Source organism: Caloenas nicobarica, chromosome 3, assembly GCF_036013445.1.
Source record: "Caloenas nicobarica isolate bCalNic1 chromosome 3, bCalNic1.hap1, whole genome shotgun sequence".
In the NCBI taxonomy this organism is placed as follows: Eukaryota; Metazoa; Chordata; class Aves; order Columbiformes; family Columbidae; genus Caloenas; species Caloenas nicobarica.
The window spans coordinates 99,588,681-99,609,977 of NC_088247.1; the positions used below are offsets into that span (position 1 = coordinate 99,588,681).

Below are 21,297 nucleotides of genomic sequence, written 5' to 3' on the forward strand. Positions count from 1 at the left end.
GCCCCTCATCCTATTGTTGGGCACCACTGAAAGGAGTCTGGTCCCATCTTCTTGACATTCACCCTTGAGATATTTATAAACATTGAGGAGATCCCCTCCCAGCTTCTCTTCTCCAGGCTGAATAGATCCAGCTCTCTCAGTCTCTCCTCATAAGAAAGATGTTTCAGACTCCTCATCATCTTTGTAGCTCCCCACTGGACTCTCTTCAGTAATTCTTTGTCCTCCTTAAACTGGAGAGCCCAGAACTGGACACGGTACTCCAGATGCAGCCTCACCAAGGCAGAGTAGAGGCGGAGGATAACCTCTCTCAACCTGCTGGTCATACTTTTCCTAATGCACCCCAGGTACCATTGGCTTTCTTGGCCACAAGGGCACACTGTTGACTCATGATCAGCCTGTTATCAACCAGAACTCCCAAGTCCTTCTCCGCAATGCTGCTTTCCAGCATGTCTGCCCCTAACCTGTACTGGTACCTGGGGTTATTCCTCCCCAGGTGCAGGACCCTACAGTTGCCCTTGTTGAATTTCATCAGGTTCTTCTCTGCCCAGTCCTCCAGCCTGTCCAGTTCTCGCAGAATGGCAGCACAGCCTTCTGGTGTATCAACCCTTTCTCCCAGTTTGGTATCATCTGCAAACTTGCTGAGCGTGCACTCAGTCTCTTCATCCAGGTCATTGATGAACAGGTTGAACAGGACTGAACCTAACACTGACCCCTGGAGAGCCTCACTAACTACAGGCCTCCAATCAGACTCTGCACCATTGATCAGAACCCTCTGAGCTCTGCCATTCAGCCAGTTCTCAATCCATCTCACCATGCACTCATCCAGCCCATATTTCCTGAGCTTACCTATGAGGATGTTGTGTCAAAAGCCTTGCTGAAGTCAAGGTAGACAACATCCGCTGCTCTCCCTTTGTCTAGCCAGCCAGTCATACCATTATAGAAGACTATCAGGCTGGTCAAACACGATTTCCCCTTGGTGAATCCATATTGACTACAGGAACCTTTCTTAAGAAGGTTAAGTAACATGTTTTTCTTCAATGTAATAGCATTTTAAAGGGTGAGGGAAAAAATTTACAAGATTCATGTATCATTTGGAATTAAGGAAGAACTTTAGAGAAGCAGCATCAAAAATACTAGAATTCCTGCCATCCTGCCTTGGACCAGCCAATGTTTTCCAAGCAGATGCAGTATAACTGCACCACTAAAAACACTGGAAGAGAACTTGGCATGATTAGTCTAGATGAAAATCTTGACTAAGCGTCATTGTTACTGCCTTCTGGCTCTAGCACAAACTAAAATCATAAGAGTTTAGAAATAAAAGACATCAGAAATTTGACATTTATTAAAGTCAAACCTACAGGAATATTCCTTTTTTGCTATTACTTCTCATCAAATCCCTCTAACTAAAACTAGTTTGGTTTACAAGTTAAATTATACCAGAATATAAGAATGCTACAAAAATCTTACAAAGTACTGAAGTACTGGTGTGGAAGATCCACAATTGTGTTACTAAATGAACAGCATTGAAAATAATCAGTTTTCCTTCATCTGTCTCTGCACCATCAGGTATTTGAGTCTGAGAATTCCCAGACGCATTCATACATTCACTCTAAAACATGAACATCCATTGAACTACCATTTCCTACCCTCAAACCTGCTTCAAGTTCTTTCTTTGACCTGTATCATTTCAGTCCTTACTTTAACTATTATAGTTACGGTTAAGTGAAATGAGCCTCATTTTAACACAGTGTACACGGATCTATCACATGCAAAACTTCCAAGAGATGCTTGGCACCTTCCCCTACCTCATTTTATTGTCTTTTTTTATTAAATAAACTTCATGCATTTATGCAGTTTCTACCTTCTAGTTTTTTCTTTACGTTTGTTATTTTCAGCAACTTTTATTTCCCCAAATCTCCCTCCCAACAAGTCCCTCCATCTCGCACCCTTTCTTAGCAGCACACAAGCACAAAAGGAATCCCAGAAGATGTCGTGCCTGAAGCAAAACACAGCACTTCCGTAACTGTTTATTTTCAGAGACGTATATGAGAGCACCTAGTATCCTTGCTGTACACAGAAGAGGCACAGAGAACAAAAAGTCTCCTTGAACTCTCTCTTCCCCTTCTTTGCCCTTGTAAACACAGGATATAACCCCTGCCTTTGGCTTCTTTAGTGAGATGAACAAATACATGAGAACTCCATTCTTTGTGAATAAAGGCCAGACTAGATACTAAAACAAAAAAAAATTTTTTTCCACATTCACTGTCATTAAATTCAGTGAGTATTCTTTGTGTAGTTTCCCATATAGAGTTCCTACATCAAATCCTATCAGCATTTTTTTGGAGATGAGCAAGAAAAAGAAACACCAAATATACAGGTATGCTTTACTTGTGGAAATCAATCTTTTATAAAATAGCTTGGTACATAAGTGGTTACACTCTCAGATTAGTTTATAAAAAATGCAAACTCCATAGAGAATATCTACTTTCATTACCCTTGACTAAACACATGCGCTTTGAAAAAATTTACAAAAACCTTTTCTTCTGCTAATTTTTCAGTTTGTCACCTATAGAGAAAATGCAGACTACATTTCAAAATAGTGAATCATTCTTGCACAAAATTAACAGAAGCACAACTAGAGTTGTAATAAAAGAGGAAGAAATGCTGTTTTACAGAGTACAGGTCATGTGGTATAGTTGTGATTATCAAAAGACCCAGTTCTGTAACTGGTTTTACACAAGCAAACAGCTGAATCTAAGTATGACCTAGTCTGGGAAATGGTTTCTCCACTGGCAGCTTGGTATAACAATAGGAAAGCTACTGTTTTCACAACTTCCACAGTTGTGACTACTAAAAAATTTGGTTTTAACCATACAGTGCGGAATGTCACACAACACTGGCAAAAATGTTATTTGGCACTAAAGACAAGAAGATGCAAAAAAATTGTGATTGGATGCCAAAGCTTGTGCTGCATAGTTCATCTGTTAAACTGTAAGAGGTAAATATCAGAAATCATATAGAAGAGGAGAATCTTCTTTTTTTTTTTTCTTTTTTCTCCCATGTATTGTCTACAATAAATCTTTTCTACAACAAAAAGATGGAAAAAGCAGATACTTGATACTGATAGAAAGTATGTCTGTGCCCAAAAATGTAGCTCATCTTAGTGAAAATATTACCCCTGTAACACTGGCAAGGTCAGCATCGGCTTGGCTTATTTGCTGCTTAAGTCCCTGTTGTGCATGTTCAAAAATGTTTTAAGTTGTTTTGTTCACAAAGTAGCACAGTTCACTTTGTTGTGATGGATCACTCCTTTTTCTTTATATGCAGCTCCTCTCGCACTCTCTGTGTCTTTAGGCTTCTTGGGATTCAGAAGAAAGAAAGAAAGAAATGTGTTTTTCAAGACGAAACTGTGAATTCATTTTTAGCACTAGGACAAAATTCTGCCTAAAATGTCTGTGCAAACAGTCCTCAGGCAGAAAAAAGGATGGTTCCCCTTCTTACTGAAGCCAGCCACTTGACGGTGATATAGAAGGTCTTTATCTTTCTTTAACAGAAGATGAAGACACAGGTTCAAATCATTCTTTTGTGATGACAAGAAGAGAAAATGTAAGAAGTTGTTATAAAAATTAAAAGATTTTCTTGGGAGAAGTCCTGTGGCAACAAGCTAGACAGAATGAATGCAATAAAATAAGAGCACTCCAAGAGCTCTTTAGTGCATGATTTAATATAAAAGTCTGAAAAATAACTGGCACTATGAAAAATTCCCTGAGATATGAAGTGTGTTCTCCAAGTCAGAAAAATAAATGTGCTCTCTTCCTTTCTCCCTCAGTATTAAGAAGCTTGGTGTAAGAATTTGAAATATACTTAACTATATATGGAGATAAAACTCAACTAGATGAAGGCCTAAGCAGGCTAGTTGGACTCACTATGAGAAGGAGGTTGGTCCAGATGGCTTCTCTTCCAACACAATTTATTCTATTATTCTATGATTTAGTGATTAAAACTAATTTCTAGCCATCTCAAGCCTTATGAGTAGTCATAAAAAGAAAGGCTGGAAACTATCTAGAGACAGGTTGTAGAAAATTGTAGAATTCAGATCTGTATTGATGCAAAGTTCCTGGGGGTGCAGGGAGAAGTGGAGGGGCAGGGGCAGGGGTTGCATGGAGGGGAAGGCAGGTCTTTCTAAGTTATTTGGTGAAATGAATATATTTCTCAGTTTCATTGGCTTAATCTGAGCTTGTAATAGGATATATGTTTGGAAAACATTCTTAGAGGTCACCGAATCAATCCACTTACTCTAAAGCAGAATCAATTTTACATAGGTTATTCCTGACAAATGCTCATCCAACTGTTCTTTAAAATCTGCAGTGTCAGAGCTTTCATTTTTTTCCCCACAACAATGTACTCCTTAACTAACCTGTCTTTTAGAAAAAATTTCTTGTGAGAAGATGACCTACCTTGCTACATTTAAGCTTATGATGAGACCATTGCTCCTTTACTCACAGTAGACATAGATAAAAGTTCATTCTCTTCTAAACTACAGATTTTTTATTTTCTTTAAGACCATCATCACATCTCCTTTTAGTCTTCACTTTTCTAAACAACTCAATTTTCTTTAGCCTTTCTTCTTACATTGTTTTTAGACCTCCAATTGTATTCATTTTCTTGGTCTTCAGTCCTAATTCATTCCATAAACTTCTTTTGCAACATCTGTTTATTTGGCTCCATATGTTAATGGAAATATTTGCATCTTCTACTAACTATGAAATGTTTGCTCAAGATTATATGGAGTGGAATTTGTTTTACATTACTGCAAAGAGAGTTCACTGCGAAGAGCTACAGGGAGATCAAACACTGAATGACCACAGCCATTCTCAGTACTTCTGTTCAGAACAAATGTGAACAATGCTTGTGCAGTGTTCCATGGCAAACTCATTAAGAAACATCATTACTGGAAAGATTCACCACTCTGAGTAATGTGTGTGTATCTGAGTCACAATTTGGCAGTAAAAACAGTTGAACAGATATATATATATTTTTAAAATACACGTTTTTTAAGATCACAACACTAAAAATGTCATTGTAAAAAAGCTCTGCTTGTAATGCTGAATATATGAACATCTTACCTCATACAGTTATTTCCTAATTATGACAGAGCTGAGTTTGCATCATGCAGAGGTTGCCAAAGAGTACGTATTCCAGGCAAGACCCACTTCTATTTAAGCATAGTATCCTATTTCAAAAAACTTAGATTCAAAGCAAGGCCAAACACAAAAGTTTCTTCTGAGTGGACTGCATTTTGATCACTATTACATGAATAACTTTCTTATTAAACAAGTAGCATCCAAGAGGGATTACATTAAAATAATAATAGCTAATTCAGCTATTTTTAAAATATCTTAGTCACAAAAAATTTTTCATCCATCTGAAAAAAATGAATATTTTATCACTAAATAAGCAAAGGCTTCCCTTCTCCTATGGATGTATAACTACTGACATGAAGCTCAAATTGTATTTTAAGCAACACATAAATCATGCTTAGAGGATTTGTTTTTCTCCATTTCGCAGAAAGAATACATATATTATTTACAAAACCCACCAAAATGCCACAGAATTGCCAATGGATGTCCAATATTATGTTTGAAAAACACTCTCATTTTGAGAGATGAGGAGGAATACAACCTTCCACACGACCATCTTGGGACTCTGTGATTTCCTTCTTTTGTAGCAAGGGAATCACTCTTTACACAGTGAGTAGTTCTTACATAGCCCTACAAATGCAATGAGTTTACGTTCACGGAGCCCAACTATCTCCATATAGAATGGAATCCTAGGAGTTTTCTCACTCATTCGTTTGTCCAACTGATTGCAATTTCTATCCATTCTAACTATAATTGGCCTTATCTCATCAGCTGAGCCACAGACTTTCTGTCTTGCAATGGATCAGTCAGAGGAAAGATTAAAAAACTTATTTGTGTAATCCATGGCTGTACTTTAGAAAACTAAATTGCTGTCCTGAAACTCCTAGCTAAGATGTCACTGTATTGCAGAGCCATTCACTTTTCAACCAGTTGCTCTTAGGCCCAGAAGTTCCTTTTTGAAAGAACTCAGTAGTTCAGTATCTATGTACTTAATAAAACCTGGAAATTAAACTACCCTTTGTCTGTCTTCAGGAGCTTAATCCAATATATTTGCTCTAGAAAAAAAAAATATTGCACAGCTTTTTGACAGGATTTTCTACAAAGTTAAAACAGAGGTACTATTTATATATGAAGGTATAGTATCCACCAATGCACTCAGTAAGTGCACACATGCTTTCTCAGGGACTCGTGTTTTCAAAGAAAAATGGAAACGCCTACACTCTGTAAAACAAAAAATTGAAGTTTCCTGCCGTCAAGAGATATTTTTGAATTCAGAAAAGAAGACAGTGCCTCATATTAGAACCGAACTCAATTCTAAGCAGGGCTCATTTACACAAGTCAAAATTCACACTTCAGTTTTTATTTCATATATTCAGGTACCTCAAGTCCTGACCCTTGGCCAAGGAGCAAAGGGAACTGAGGAAAAACTCTTATCATAAATATATCCATTGCCTCGTTGTTGATGTTCACACACACACACTTCAGCAGTTGAACATGCTATTGCCTGCAGAACAAACTAACCTAGAACTCCTGTTAGCGGTGAAAGCCAGCTTAACAGGGAATCATTACCTTCATCTTCAGGCTTTTCTTGGACCTAGCCATTAGACTTGGTCATTGAAGGGATAATAGAAGTATAATTTGAATTTAAAAGATATTCAGACACTCAGGTTTTTACAGTTCTTCGAACTCCAAGCTTGCCTGTCTGCACCCTATACAAAATGGACAATACCTCCCTAGACTACTAGAGAGCCACAGCCGTGCTCCTGCAGCATTCTGACTCCAGACCAGCAGTCTCACCACACAAGCTGTGCTGATAAAGCAAACCACACAAAATAACTAATTTGTAAAACCTTCTAGCCATTTCTAGTGGGCCTTTTAAGTATAAACTCCTGCAATAAGTAAAATCTGAGCGTCAGCTCCCCATTCATAAAAACAGAATGACACCACTTTGCTGTCTTAAGGGGAAGATATGAAGATAAACACCTAAATATGCCAGTCTCCAGAGTAATGGGAGACAGATGAGTTCCTTAGCTAAAACAAGAACGCTAGCAGTTCCTTTGCCTGGTGGTATTTTGATAGATACAAAGAATGCTGTTGTATCTAAGAACTTCAAGGGATACAAATAAGTATTAAAAATCAAGTTTGCATCTTTCAGGAAATTATATTACAGATGCCTAAAACACTTCTTCACAGTTTGAAGAGCTGAGAAGTTGCACATGGACAGTTCTGGTAGAAATAATCTTTTTCTTTACCTGACTTCTCCTCATCTAATGTGTACTCAGAGCACATCTTCCCATGCAGCTGGAGGCTTTGTTACAGACAGAAGGGTGCTGCTTAGTGTAGCCAGTGTTTATTGCCTAACTTTTTTTTTTTTAAAAGATGAATTTGGAAAATTTCCCAGATAATGCACCTGCCCCCATCACTGGCACCTTGGAATGTAAGATCAGACATGGAGGTAGTGAGGACAACTGCATTTATTAGCAATGAATAAACCGAACTATCTTTTTCTGGATTAGCAGTAGGAGATCCCAGACACAGTAAGAAGTATCTGTCTGCTGACTGACATGTACACGCTGGCATACTTTTGTGTCAAAAATGTACACAGCTGCGCACACACACTAAAGTCATTCCATTTATAAAGCAAAATTGCCAACTGCTTGTCTTCAGAGATGGGTAAATAAGAAAGGGTCTCAACAACAAAACAAGTGCAGAGTACAATTAAAGAATATTTTTTATTCCCTTAAGAGTCTTTCTTTCTAAGTACTCCTGGATTTACTATAATTTTCCCTCCTTCATGTTTTGGAAGAAGGACTGCTGATCTACTCAGAAAAAAACAGTTTTATATTTCTCAAAAACTCTATTGAGTTGCCAAGTACCTGAATAACACATTTTCAGGTACCAAAGCAGGCTGATTTAGCCTGATTGTCAGTCATCAGCAGCAGGTGTCTGCACAAATTGCCTGGCATGTTTTGGTTCTACGTCATCTCCAGATACTGAGACTAATAGCTGGTTGAAAAGAAAGAACACAATCCAAAGCAATTACAAATTATATTTATCCACACAGCATTATCAGCCATCAGGTGCCAATACAAAGGGACTTCAACATCTTCTCCCAACCTGTCTGTCCAAACTTTGTCAAATCAGCCCAGCCATCTCAATAAACCTTATTCAAGGCCTTAGACTCAGCTTTGGGAGCATAACCGAACCCCAGACTGAATTGGTGCTTGGGTATATTACTGTTGGGCTTGTCTGGTGACAAATAGACAGGCATGTTAACAATCCCAGTAGCACAACGCCTTCTTCCCCAACACTCTTGGAGACTTCTGATGAGAAGAGGGAAATTCAGTGATAATCACAATTCTTCATCTGTCTGATTAAACTATTTAACTAAACTGCAGTGATGGGCTGACCACAGCTCCAGTGAGAAAAACTGCAGCTCACAATTCCTTTGCTGTTTAAATTATCACAACTGACAAGAGAAGAAATACATCAAAGATTTTTTACTAAATATATAGTAAAGGGTGGAAACTCTAATATCAGGAAAAGCATCAAGCAATTTGGACGAGGAAAGAAGCCCAACAGCTGTTCCTACCAGTTCCTGCACAGACACAGGTTTTGCAAGTCAACATGGTGTCAATATTTAACTAACACATTATCACTTATTATTATTTGTATATCAGTTCAGTAAGCACCTAGCAAGAAAAAAAAAAAAAAAAAGGAAGTGATCTTCAACTTTTCTTTTTGTAAATCAGATACACTGGGTGATCATAGAGAGACAAGAAGATGGTTTCTTTGCTTTATACACAAACCGAATTTGCACACACACATACTTGCAAGTACCAAGATATCTGTGCTCACATATTCTTGCCAGAATTACCTGTGGTGACCCAGAAGACAATTGATGTCAGCTACTCAGTCCTCTTCAAATCTTTGGCATTCTTTTGGGCGTCAACAATGCTGCGTGTTTTTTGCAGCCCTTATCTGTCTTAACAAACAAGGCTCTGTACCAGGGTAAGTTGTGCCACACTGTGGTGTGGCCTTTGCACTATCAGCATGCTTTCTAATGACTGCTCTCTGTTACCTAGGTTCCTTTTGGATTTCTCCTTGCTGCTATCAGTCTCATTACTTTATATATGTATATATATATACATACACACTCTTCCCTTTCATACACCTTTTAAAATTATTTTTTTAAACCTTCAACTCTGACATTTCTTCTTGTACTTTTAAAACTAATACTTCATGCACACCAATGTAATATTTCACTTACAGACATCTACAAACGACCAGGTTTATCTAGATATTTTCCAAAAAAACCCCACACTGTCTATATCTTTGCTTTATCCAAGAAGAGAAGACATCGGCAATTGATGGGAGTCACAGAACATTGGATAATTGTTCTGCTTCAATATGAAAAAGGCACCATTCCAAAATAACTAATTAATCAGAAAAGAGTGGAGATAACACCCAGCAGCCTAGAAGCAGCAGACTTTTGACAGTTTGGCAGCCTTTTTTTCTTTCCATGACAAAACAAACAGGACCGCAGCAAAAAATGTTCCGAACAGGGAAGAAAGTACTTTTGGAATCCTCATGTAACTTTGAGAATCCTCAAAAATATACCAAAGAAAACATGCCTTAGTTATCACAGCAAATTCATCAAAAAATTTTTGTCCCAAAAGAATAAATAAAATCCATCTTACATTCATCATTAGGAAATGAGTGAAATATGCAACATTCACCATCATGTACATCTCTATGTCCAAAGGTGAGGGAATACAAATCCCACATGGCCAATAACGTTTTCCACAGGCTTTTTATGTAAGAATCGAAATAGCCGACAACATCACCAACAATCACATTATGCTCATAAATTAAAAACTTCAGATTTTACCATGAAAATTATATAGAAGAAAATCATAAATGGTAAAACAAATGCAGAGCACAATTGGTACATTTTGTAAGTCATTTAAACTCACTTACCTGTAAAGTAAGTATTAGTGGGGATAGTGGAACTAGCGAATCTGTAATATCCATTTCCTGGGAAACGGATCCCTTTCATTACTTCTGTAGCTGATGTAGCTAAAGACGAATCCATCCTTTCCACCTGGTAGATGGGAGAAGGCCCATTAAGTTCTTCAGGTTCATTCCACTTTATCTTTGCTGTTGTGCTGTTTATTCCTTCAACACCAGGGGCACTAAGTTTTCTTGGAGCTGTGCATAAAAAAAAAAAATTATCTAGGTATCATCGTCCGTAATACTTGGGAAGTTATTTATTGTACATAACGATTTTTGCAAAACATCTTGGTTCAGTTTCTGACGATCTTAAGAATAAACAGAGATATCCATAGAAGCTTAATTAGAAAAATATATATTAAAAAAAAAAGCACCACACAAGGAAACAAAACACAACACATTCTTAATCTTTATAGGAACTTAATTTAAATTCCACAAGAAATCGCTCGTTTGTTCATTCAGGCTTTGGATAAATGTCTCTAGTATTATATCCAAAATATATTTTTCTCAGTCTGTAACAATCTGAATCAATGTCTTCAAGAAAAGTATATTTGTATTCCTCCCTTGATCCGCCTCTCGTGTTGTACTCCCTGTAAGCACGTCTCTGTATGACTTTCAGCATTGGATTTGAGGAGAATCTGAACAGTTCATTAACTCTTGTTAGATCTCAGCAGTATGGTACATGACAACATGGGTCTTTCATAACTGAGCTTATCCTCATCAACAGGAGCAGAACAACTATCTGTCCACAATACTGAAGGCCCATCAGGTTGTTTTCCTCATGGTGCACACAGAAGACATCAGCATTTGTTCAGATAATTACTCAATTCAAGAAACTGATCCTCTCTAACTTTTCTCCACCAACACCAGTGCACAGCAAGGCTCCATACAAGATTGTTTCCATGAAGGTACCGGCATAAAATAGTTATGTTACTACAATGATCCTGCTACCATTAAAACCAATACTCTGATATTCTTTCAAACATTCTGGTAACGCTGGTCACTCTATAGCTGAGTTATGAACATTTTTTTTTTTTTTAATACTGTACAGTAAGCCACTAGAGGGCAGCACAACCTGTTTGGATAATGGTACGATGGCCATACAATTGGGAAAGAAATGGACCAACAAAGAAACAATAGAAGTCATCATCTGGAGAAGGACAAGAACACTCCTCTGCTACCTATAGAATCTATACTATCTTATCTTGCCTTTTTTTTCCTCCTCTTCTTTCCCCAATAAAGAAAAGGATCTAACAACAGAAACCTAATTTGTACCCAGGAAGTGAAATACAATGACAACTTGTAAAAATTACTTGTTCCCATAATGACATAGTAAAGAGCAATAAACGCCTTTGAAGAACAATAACACTGAATTAAAATACGGGCCTTCGAAATCTGACATAATACTTCACAGTAGAGCATTGTACAAAGTGCATGTTCTTTAGAGAAGGAGAGATTGCTTCATTTAGAATGAATTAATAACATCCTTTTAAAAATGCGCACATTTCTAAGATCATTAACAGATTTTTCATTTGTCCTATTTGCCCGTAGCATGTTGCTACTTTTTTTTTTTCTTTCTTTCTTTTTCTTTGCCCCCCTCTAAATTGATAAATACTCTTCTTGGAGAAGGCGGGGAGCGGGGGAACTGGGAAACTGCCAGCGACACCATGTGCTGTAAATTCCTGCTTAGGCATCATTTATGACTTCACAATCTAATTAGTATCTCACACTACGGTAGAAATTTACAATGTCAAAATTGAAGTAATGCAGCATGAGGTCATAAGCTTTCCTGCATAAGTAGGGCATAGTACTAATGAATTGTGGTATTAATGCACGAGTTTAAATAGAAAACATGGCTTAACAATCAAAATTTCACCTTTGAGGGAACCAGTGTATGTCAGCATTTTAAATGTGAACATAAGAGGCTGGGCCCTCCAGTTCAGCCTACTGATGCCAAAACAGAAATGCTAAAATTCATTATTTCTAAAATGCATACAGCTAACTAACATTCCTGACAATAACTATATCTTCTTTTAAAGTCTAGTATTAATAAACGGCGGTTAGTTGGACCATAATTACGGCATCTCTGATACCCAAACCTGAAGCTTTTATGGGGCTTATGCAATTAACTACTTAAATGCATCGTAACATTTGCTTCTCTGACAGGGAAGTATTGATTTTTTAATCATTTTCAAGTCTCCTCTAGCACAAATAAATGTACTACAGTTACAGTTAATGCACTGTGTACACGCATTAAACACTGGCATGACACAATTTATTATTTTGTGATATATGGAACAGAAGCCTACACTTTCAGAAAGTAACATCCTTTCTATAACATTAGTACTAAACCCACAGTCTCATTGATGCTTAAGAATTCTTGTGCATCAAGAAGTGAAAGACTGTGCGTAATAGGTTAACTAAGTTTTGGGTGGTTGGTTTTTGGTTTGGTTGGTTTTATTTAAAAAAAAAAAAAAAAAGAAACACTAAACCAGAAACCCAAACTCTGTACGGGAGCAGACAGGATCTGTAGCACTAGCCCAGCAGGGTACTAAATGCTGAAATTAAAAATATCCAGGACTAAAAGATACAGTATATATTTTCCTAAAGGTGTCACTGTGGTACCTGTAGCTACTTTCTGAAAGATGAATTGACTATAATTTTACCTATTTAATTTTTTTTAGTCACGTTCTGTTAAGACACATCTGTCAAAATAATGAGCGTACTACATTTTAGTGGATTCAAAGTCACATTTTGTGTATTTTAATTATGTAGTTTTAATGTCTTGCTATATAATACATATTAAAAATATTATAAAGCCAAAACAGTATTTAAAAGCCCATGATTGCTGCATGCCATTGTGTAGCAGAGGGCACAAAAAAGACCAATAAAGACAGATGGCCTATACAGCTTATGTTGAAGTCATATATCTAAATATAGATGTTGCTACACAGGTCATTACAAACAAGCCTTTCCCATGTGTGCATGCACACACATGTACACAAAAATGAAGTTGGTAAGTAAAGAGCAGTTAATTTTGTTTTGTTTGAAATAATATCATTTTAGTTTTAGACTCGAAGACAGATGCCAACATTTCGCTCTGAACAGATGGTAATTCCATCTAATAGTGCATCTCTGTATTAGTAAGGTCTGCTGTGTATACAAACAGTAATAAACACTAGGTAAGGATCAAAATAAATTTTAATTGTTGACATTAAATTCTGGCAGCCACAGTTCTAAGGATACAATACTCCTTTCTCAAGTCTGTCAGGTTTACTAATACAACTGCTAAAGCTTTTCGATACTCTGCCAGATTCTTGTCCCAGGAATAACATATTTACATGGTGGTTTAATTTAACGGGTTTACATATGTTTGAATAACTACTGCTCAGCATACTGTAGGTAGATATTTGTGTACCCTTCCACAGAAGCCTTCAATTAGCCATTCTGAATAGTTTGGAAAGGTAAAAAAAGTATATGATTTTTAATTATTGTTCAATTGAATTCAAAATGCACACATACAAATTAAAACAAAAAAATGTTCGGCAAATTCGAGGGCAAAAACTTAAAGGAAATCTATTTGTTTTCATCCCAGAGTTTACCTTGCAGGTAAAATTACATGCCTCACTACTGGTCATCCATTTCATTTTTAGTACAAGTTATTAGTCCAGAGGACCCTGAGATTGCCATAGCATTTCTGGTATGAACTTTTCTATCTCTGTGCTTCACAATAATATCAGTCATTTCAACAGTAAATGACTCAAGAAATAATACTTATGTCTTCTGTCAATATTTAGATTTTTTAGATATTCTTTAGAGTCCATGTTGGACTCTTCTACAAAAATGAATAAAAACCATCCATAATGGACTTCAAAAGAAAATTTAATAACACAGATATGTTATAATGATATTTCTTTAAAAATAGATGTAATACACGGTATTTTTTAAAAATCATGAGAAATATATTGCTTCCACCATATGGGACGACCAACGACTCACCAACCGATTTAAGATGCAGCATATTGAGCTGACCATATGTTACAGTGCTGTTGAATGGCTGAGTGATTCATGCCCGTCACATTCTAGTATATCAATTAAAGCTCCTTGAAGTCTGCATGATTTGTGTCTCTGTTATTAAACCCTGCTAATTCATCCCACTTACACATCTGTTATAAATCTCTAGGAGTGCTGCATGATTCATGGCAATCTGTGAGCATGGTACAGCAAATTCTTCTCCTTGTAATTAACAGTAAATTGTTTTACTGCCATGCAATGAATTTTTCAGTTATATTGCAAATGAACTCCTAAATGCACGGTTCTTTCCTAAGAACTGACTTATATCATTAGGCAATTAAAAAGAATTGCTTTGAACCAAAAGCTTTTAATCAAGAAGAATCCAACTTAAACATAGCTTAAAAACCTTGCAAATTTGACACAGAGGGAAAAGAACAAACTGAGCCATTTTCTGAAGTATAATATGTGGTTTGTAGGGGAGAAGAAACAAATAACTTTTAAGTCCCTAGAAATTTCCTGAAACTCAAAGAGCACTTTAACTACATCTTGAACACTTGGCAAGACAAGTTTGAACAGATACTATTTATCTCAGAAGTTACTTAAGTCATCTGTCATTATGAAATTTCTCAGATTACTTTACACTTTTCTAATTGTAAAACAGTGTCTTTATTCTTGAAATAAATAATTGGATAATTAGCCAAGCTGAATCATCAGAGGATTCCAATGCTGCTCAAGTGTTCTTGTCAAAGGTGAAGCAAATTCATTTCAGCTTTGCCTCTGCAGCTTTCTGAAGAGGCTTTGATTTTTTTTTCCTGCTACATTCTTGGCAGCAGCCTCAAATTCATGAGTCCATACATCAAGTCAGTAGTTTAACAACAAATGAAATTAAATTCAAAGAAGGGAAACTAATTGAAGGACAGCAACAAAAGTGTTTGGTAATGTGCTTTTTAATATGGCATGCCACATTTGCATGATAATTTTTCCTTTTTAGCAGGGAGCAGAAAGTGACTAGCTTAATGAGGGATTATTCAAGACAGGAATGAACAAAATGCATTCATAACTAAGAACAAAGATTGTATTATGAAACGGAAACAGGCAACTGCCGAGAAGTAACTGGATGATTGGTTTATGCATTATGAATAAAAGGTAGAAAAATATTTATATTAGTATGCACTAATGACTATATATACAAGATTGTTGTAATTAAAATTATAAATTAACATATTAAGAGTGCTTGTTTAATCACTTTGGGTCCTATTCACAACGAAGAGACTTATGTACATGCATGCAAAACAATCTGTGTTTTCAGGCCAGCAGCAAATGGCCCTCGTATTTCTCTTCTGTAACAAAGGAAAATATACATTACTTATTAGCTGTTTAATGGGTATTTGTGATTTTAAAATTGAGGCATAGCTTTTTGTGGAAAAGCAGTCTATGACAGCTATAAACAACTGCTGTATTGCCATGACAAATGGGTTGAGGCTTTTGAAAAGGGCTTGCACTGGGCCTTATTCATGAAGGGAAAAAATGGACAAATTACTCAGATTAAAAGGGTAATAAAAAAGAAAACTACATCAACGAGTGTAAGGCAGCCCAGAAAGCCCATCAGCACCATTACCCCAGCAAACCCAGAGGCAACTCCAAAGCCACCAATACAACTGCGCGAGAAGTCTGCCAAGAAACCAGATGCAGCTGGTACTGGAAGAATATCTTCTACAAATTAGCTTCTGAACCCTGTAATTGCCATCAAAAGCAAAGGATCAGAAGTACAATGTGCTGAGGTAAATGGCAGCAATCACACAGCCATACTTTGGTGTCTCTTAAATTATTTTTAAATGAAGTGTGTTTTTTTTTTTTAAATAAAAAAAAGCAAAGGCAAGACAAACTTAATTACAAGAAATAAGCTCAGTCACACAGTTGTTAATGAAACATAGCTGTATAGATTGTTTAAAGCACCCTTTGACTATCTGATTTGAGAGGGGTAGGCTAAGCAATTGTACTAGTCCAAGCACTCACATGGGTAATTCCATCCTGTTAATATGTCAGAAGTCGCTGGGAAAAAAAAAAAATATTCTCTGCCTGACTGAAAAATTTGGAAAACACGAATATTTGGTCTTGGTAGACGCTGCAAAGAATAATGGAAGTAATTAATTTTTATGCAAAAATGTTGTCAAAATACTACTTTTAAGGGACCAGGTATTTCACTGGTACCAGCTAGTACAGTTCTATAGATTCCAAGGTACCAGCTCAGAATTCTACGTGAACTAGAAACACAGAGCTAGAAGCGCTTGTGAAAATTAAATAAATAATAATAATAATAATTTTCAAAACCACTTTTGAAAATAAATTAAAGACCAAACAAGCAAAAAACACACTAAGATGACAACACACCAAGATAACAACAATGACAATGCCATTCTCAAAAAATAAACAAGAATCTGAACTCAGCAGAACCTGGAGAAAGGAATGAAGTAAAATGTGACTCCACGTGTTGAGACGAAAAATGTGTAATTACTGTCCGATATTGCTTTCATTTACATACATGCAGTTCCACTTGATGATCTTGGGGTAGGCACACATAAAAACAAAACTCAAAATGAATTTCAAAGTTTCAAAGTATTAAAAATGATCTTTCCTCATCTATCTGCCAAGGCTTTCACTAGCAAGTGCACAATATTGCAGTGCATAAAGGGTATATAAAATACCACATGGATTGTGGATTGCACATTATTAGGCATTTAAAATACTGATCAAAATAAGTATTAAATACTTTTTAATTATTGGAGTCTTTAAAAACCAACTATCTGTGTATTTGTATCCAAACACCAAACTGAGGTTCTATTTGTGTCCAGTCACCTTCTCTTTAAGTAACAAACATGGGTTAACTTTCTTCTTCCATTACCTTGGCATGCTTGCTTTGGTCTTTCATCCGAATACTATACTACCATGTAACATTGATCTTCCAACACTTTTTAGTATTCTCAGAGCTGGCATCAGGCATACCTGTGCAAGTTTTTTCATTCACCACACCTATTTTTCTTCCTGGTCTCATATGCATTTGTGATAGCTTCCACTCAGTTGTTTTTTGGTTTTTTTATTCTATTTTGTTTGCTTCCTCACTCCCTTCAAATTATTCTGGCTCAATTGTCTTCTTTTATTACCATTTACAAATATTGTCGCTTCGTATATAGGTGAGGAGATTTTTTTGCCAGTCTGACAGATATACAGCTGATTGTAGTTTTCTTTGACTCTCTTCCTGCAAAGATACTCACGAGATATCCCTGGTGCGAATGCCTATACTGAACCAGGCTAGAAAGGATCTACTTGTTATGTTTGCTTTTGGATTATTTTAACCAATTTTAAGTTATACTCCAAAAGACTACTCATTGAAAGATCAGTAGACTGCTTCTGATGCTCCTGCTCCCTTAGGTCTTACCCCTAAATTCTGTCCCTGACTGCAGAAATTTCTTTTAAATCCTCTCTCAAAAGTTCTTTCCTTCCTCAGCAACTATGTTTCTAATGGTTTCACGCCTTGTTTCTGTCCTTGTTTTTATTTGCTGTTTTATGCCTTATAAAAGATCAGGTTGCCAGAGAAAATGAAAAATTATAGATTTTTAAATATCTTTTTTTTTTTTGTTGCTAGTCTTCAAATTAACCTAAGGGATATGAAAAAAAGCCTAAAAACTATTTGAGACTTCTAGTGGCAAATTTTAGAAGACATTGGCAATTCCAAAAGCAAGCCCCTTGCTAATAAACATCAGTTGGACATGTCAAAAATCACAGTCATAAAGGTACCTATTGATTTAAATACTCTGCATGATAAATCAGTGTAGTTCACACATGGAAGGAGTAGAGGTGGTTTTCCCTTATCCTTCTCAGGATGAGAGGAGAAGAATTAGTCTAATTTAGTATAAGCTGTAGCTCAACTTGGAACACAATTCAAAGCTCCTGGATTGTGTTACTATACAAGGGGACCATCATGCTGGAGCACATTTCAGTCGAGACTTTCTCCAAAAAGCTCCCTTTGCCAGGGCATGAAGGGGGACTGGCATCCAGCCATGGAGGTTGTTTCTGTGCCAGGGAGACATTCCTTCACGAAAGAGAACTCCTCAACAGTCCTAGAAAGGCAATTTTAATTTCATTTTCCACCGTTCAGTGACACAAAAGGATATTAATGGACTAAGACTTGATCATTTATTTTTACAAATGACGGGAATAGTTTCACCTAACTTTGTTCCAAGTTTGAACTCACTTTGATCTTAAAGCCATCACATAGGTAGTGTTTCTTTTAAATTTTCTTTGGAAACACAGTTTTACGGAACTTTATGAAATGGAACATGCAACCATAAAAGCCTGCAAAGAAAACCACAACCCGCAATGAGATGATTAAAAATTTTTCTCCAGAAATTAAAAATATGAATGATGATAGATAAAATTGCATGCAAAATTTAAGTGGTTTACTCTTCAGTTTGTCAAAATTCAAGACATTGCATTAACATGCTTTAAAACCATAAAAGGAACCCCAAATGAGACCAGCTTTTTGCTTTCAAGGCTTACAACAGTAAGCAGGAAAAGGCTATACCGCAAAACAGCTAATATATTGGAATGTGTCTGTTATTCTATTTTGTATTCTTCTGTCTTCTCTAATGTGATAGGTCTCTAAGTATTAACACAACCACAGAGGAGATGGTCATAAACAAGCTGTCAGGCATAACTAAGCTATTGTTTCTGAATCTTTTAATAAATGTATAAATGCATAGTTGGATCATTTGTAGCAATAAGGTGTGCCGTTTAGGCCATATTTGTTTCCATGGTTATCAGCACAGACTGGAACACTGTTCCTTGCATGGCTGTGTGGTATGACATAAAGTCACACTCATACAAGTAGGAGGCTCTCTAGTTGGCCACCTTGATATTTTAAGAGTTGGCAGTATAAATAAACAAAATAAATTTTGAAATCTGCAATTCAGCGAGACAACTGACAGAGCAATCTTTGCCCACTGATATACAAAGATAATATGGTGAATCAAGGAACCCTATCTATCAAGTTATCTATCTTCCACTCGGGAACAAATGAAAACACAGTTAAATAAAGAGACAAATGAAGAACAGAGGACACACTAGAGGTAATACCCCAACAGCTTAAATTCCACTTCAGTTCATGTTCCTATTTACTGGCTCTGGGCAACTCCTTATTCCCTGTCTGGAAGCTCCTATATCTCTTTGTTGATTATGCAGAGGAACTTAGATGGAATTCAAGGAACTCAATATAGCCCAGAGGACTTAGGAAAACATTCTGCACGGCAGAAATTTTCAGGGTTTTTTTTTCTTACAGGAGACCAAATTACATAAGACAGGTAATTTCAAAGATCATTATCACAACCTCCATATGACACCACCACAAATTGTTTAACTGAAAATGCTAATATTGTGAAAATAATTAATGTGTTTTAAATACCTATAAAAAATGAAAACACAATGTGAAATAGTCAGCTCTCTGTAGGTGAGCACCAGTATGATGCATAGCATGGATTTTGAGCTTATATTTATAGCATTAAAGACTTGCATTGACTACCTTGTTCCACGAATAAAGAGACTTGTGAAGCTGATTTTCCTAACAATTTTTCTCTCAAATCCCCCTTGATCCTCAGAAGTGAGTTCATGCCAGTCTTTCCTTCAAAGTAAATACAGGCTTTCTCTATCTCTGTTCTGTACTGATGCTTATTTTCTTCTAAATTTGTAGAAAGTTAGTAGCTTTGAAGTCCCTGACATGTGGTTGAAATTAACTCAAAGACCGGCGATTTATTAAGGTGCACAATCACATATGTGCAGTTTCTTTAGTGTTGTTTCTGTACGGAAGTGTATATATACATATCTACAAAGCAAAACCTCGTAAATCTCAGGGGCTAAATAAACAAATATTTTTGAAAGAGCAGAGCCAAGGCATGTATGTTGCTTCCAATTTAGACACACAAATACACTATGTACATATGTTAGATTTTAAAACAAAACCAATGCAACTTCATGGGTTAAGCAAGGCATTGGCACAGCATGTGCATTTTACGTCCTGTTGTATAAATGTGACACACACACTAAAAGCAACAAATTAACAACTTCTAAGCATCATAAATAAATGAATGTGTTCAGTCACATTTATGTACATTAACTATTTAAATAAACATGAACATAAATATACACACGCATAACTTGTAATCGAGGGAGAAGTGCACAAATCCTATTGCCGTAAGAGTGCAACCTTAAACCTTCATTGAAAACATTTTGGGTTTAATCTGTCAAGATAAACAAATAATAATTAAGCAAGTCACTTTGCATTAATACAACACCTACCCCTGTCACTGTGCATCAAACTATGATCATCTTAATGGTATTCATTAGTAACTGCGTGTCGGCTTTGCACTTTGATACAGACTGTTTCCTTACCAGCTGCCAAGGTTTGCCCCATGCCTGGCTCACTGGTTACACAACCAATTTGATTGCAGAGAGTAACAGTAAAGTTGTACATCCCGTAAGGTTTTAATCCCGTCACTACATAGGATAGCTCATGAGCCTCAGCTATATGCAAAACCTGCAAAGCAAACAGATTGGAAGACAACAGTTGGTTAATAATATTTTAATTCCTATTAATGGATGACATGTTCACCAATAAGAAACTTGTCTCTGAATTTGCAGATTCCTTCATCTAGATACGGAAAAGCCTGCAAAGACCAACTGAGGGAGAGGATTATTTTGGAGAATCTGAACAAGATAGGATTTAGGTAATAATACTTCCCATCACACTGTTTTATGAGGCAATAAGCCAGTTCCTGAGTGGATAAATGAGGAAACAAAGTTATTGCCTCATAAAACTGTGTGGTGGTGCAGTTATCTCTACAAACAGTGCAGCTACAATCCAGATGACGAAGATGACACTATTAAGTGGTGACATCTGACCACCATTGAGTGAGTGACATGATTAGCAGGCATTAGGAGGAAGGGGAATAACTATACCTACAGACATTTTAATCTGCTTCACTTAGAGCTATCAGAGAGAGTGGAACTGAGTAAATTGTTGTATTTCAGATAACTTCTTTATCAGATGTTTACTTAGATGAGAAGTCTTGCAAGCCTG

The 21,297-nt window shown here is 36.5% G+C and overlaps 1 protein-coding gene across 1 annotated transcript in view; it reads right to left on the minus strand.

Annotated features, from left to right (window-relative positions):
• The window catches only part of USH2A (usherin), a 393,053-nt gene that overhangs the window by 277,421 nt on the left and 94,335 nt on the right, over positions 1-21,297 (minus strand). Inside the window, exons 19-20 of the mRNA XM_065630575.1 lie at positions 20,610-20,754; positions 10,122-10,352 (exon numbers count right to left, since the gene is read on the minus strand). Of these exons, the coding sequence (XP_065486647.1) occupies positions 10,122-10,352; positions 20,610-20,754 (376 nt within the window). The remainder of the gene's footprint in view (positions 1-10,121; positions 10,353-20,609; positions 20,755-21,297) is intronic.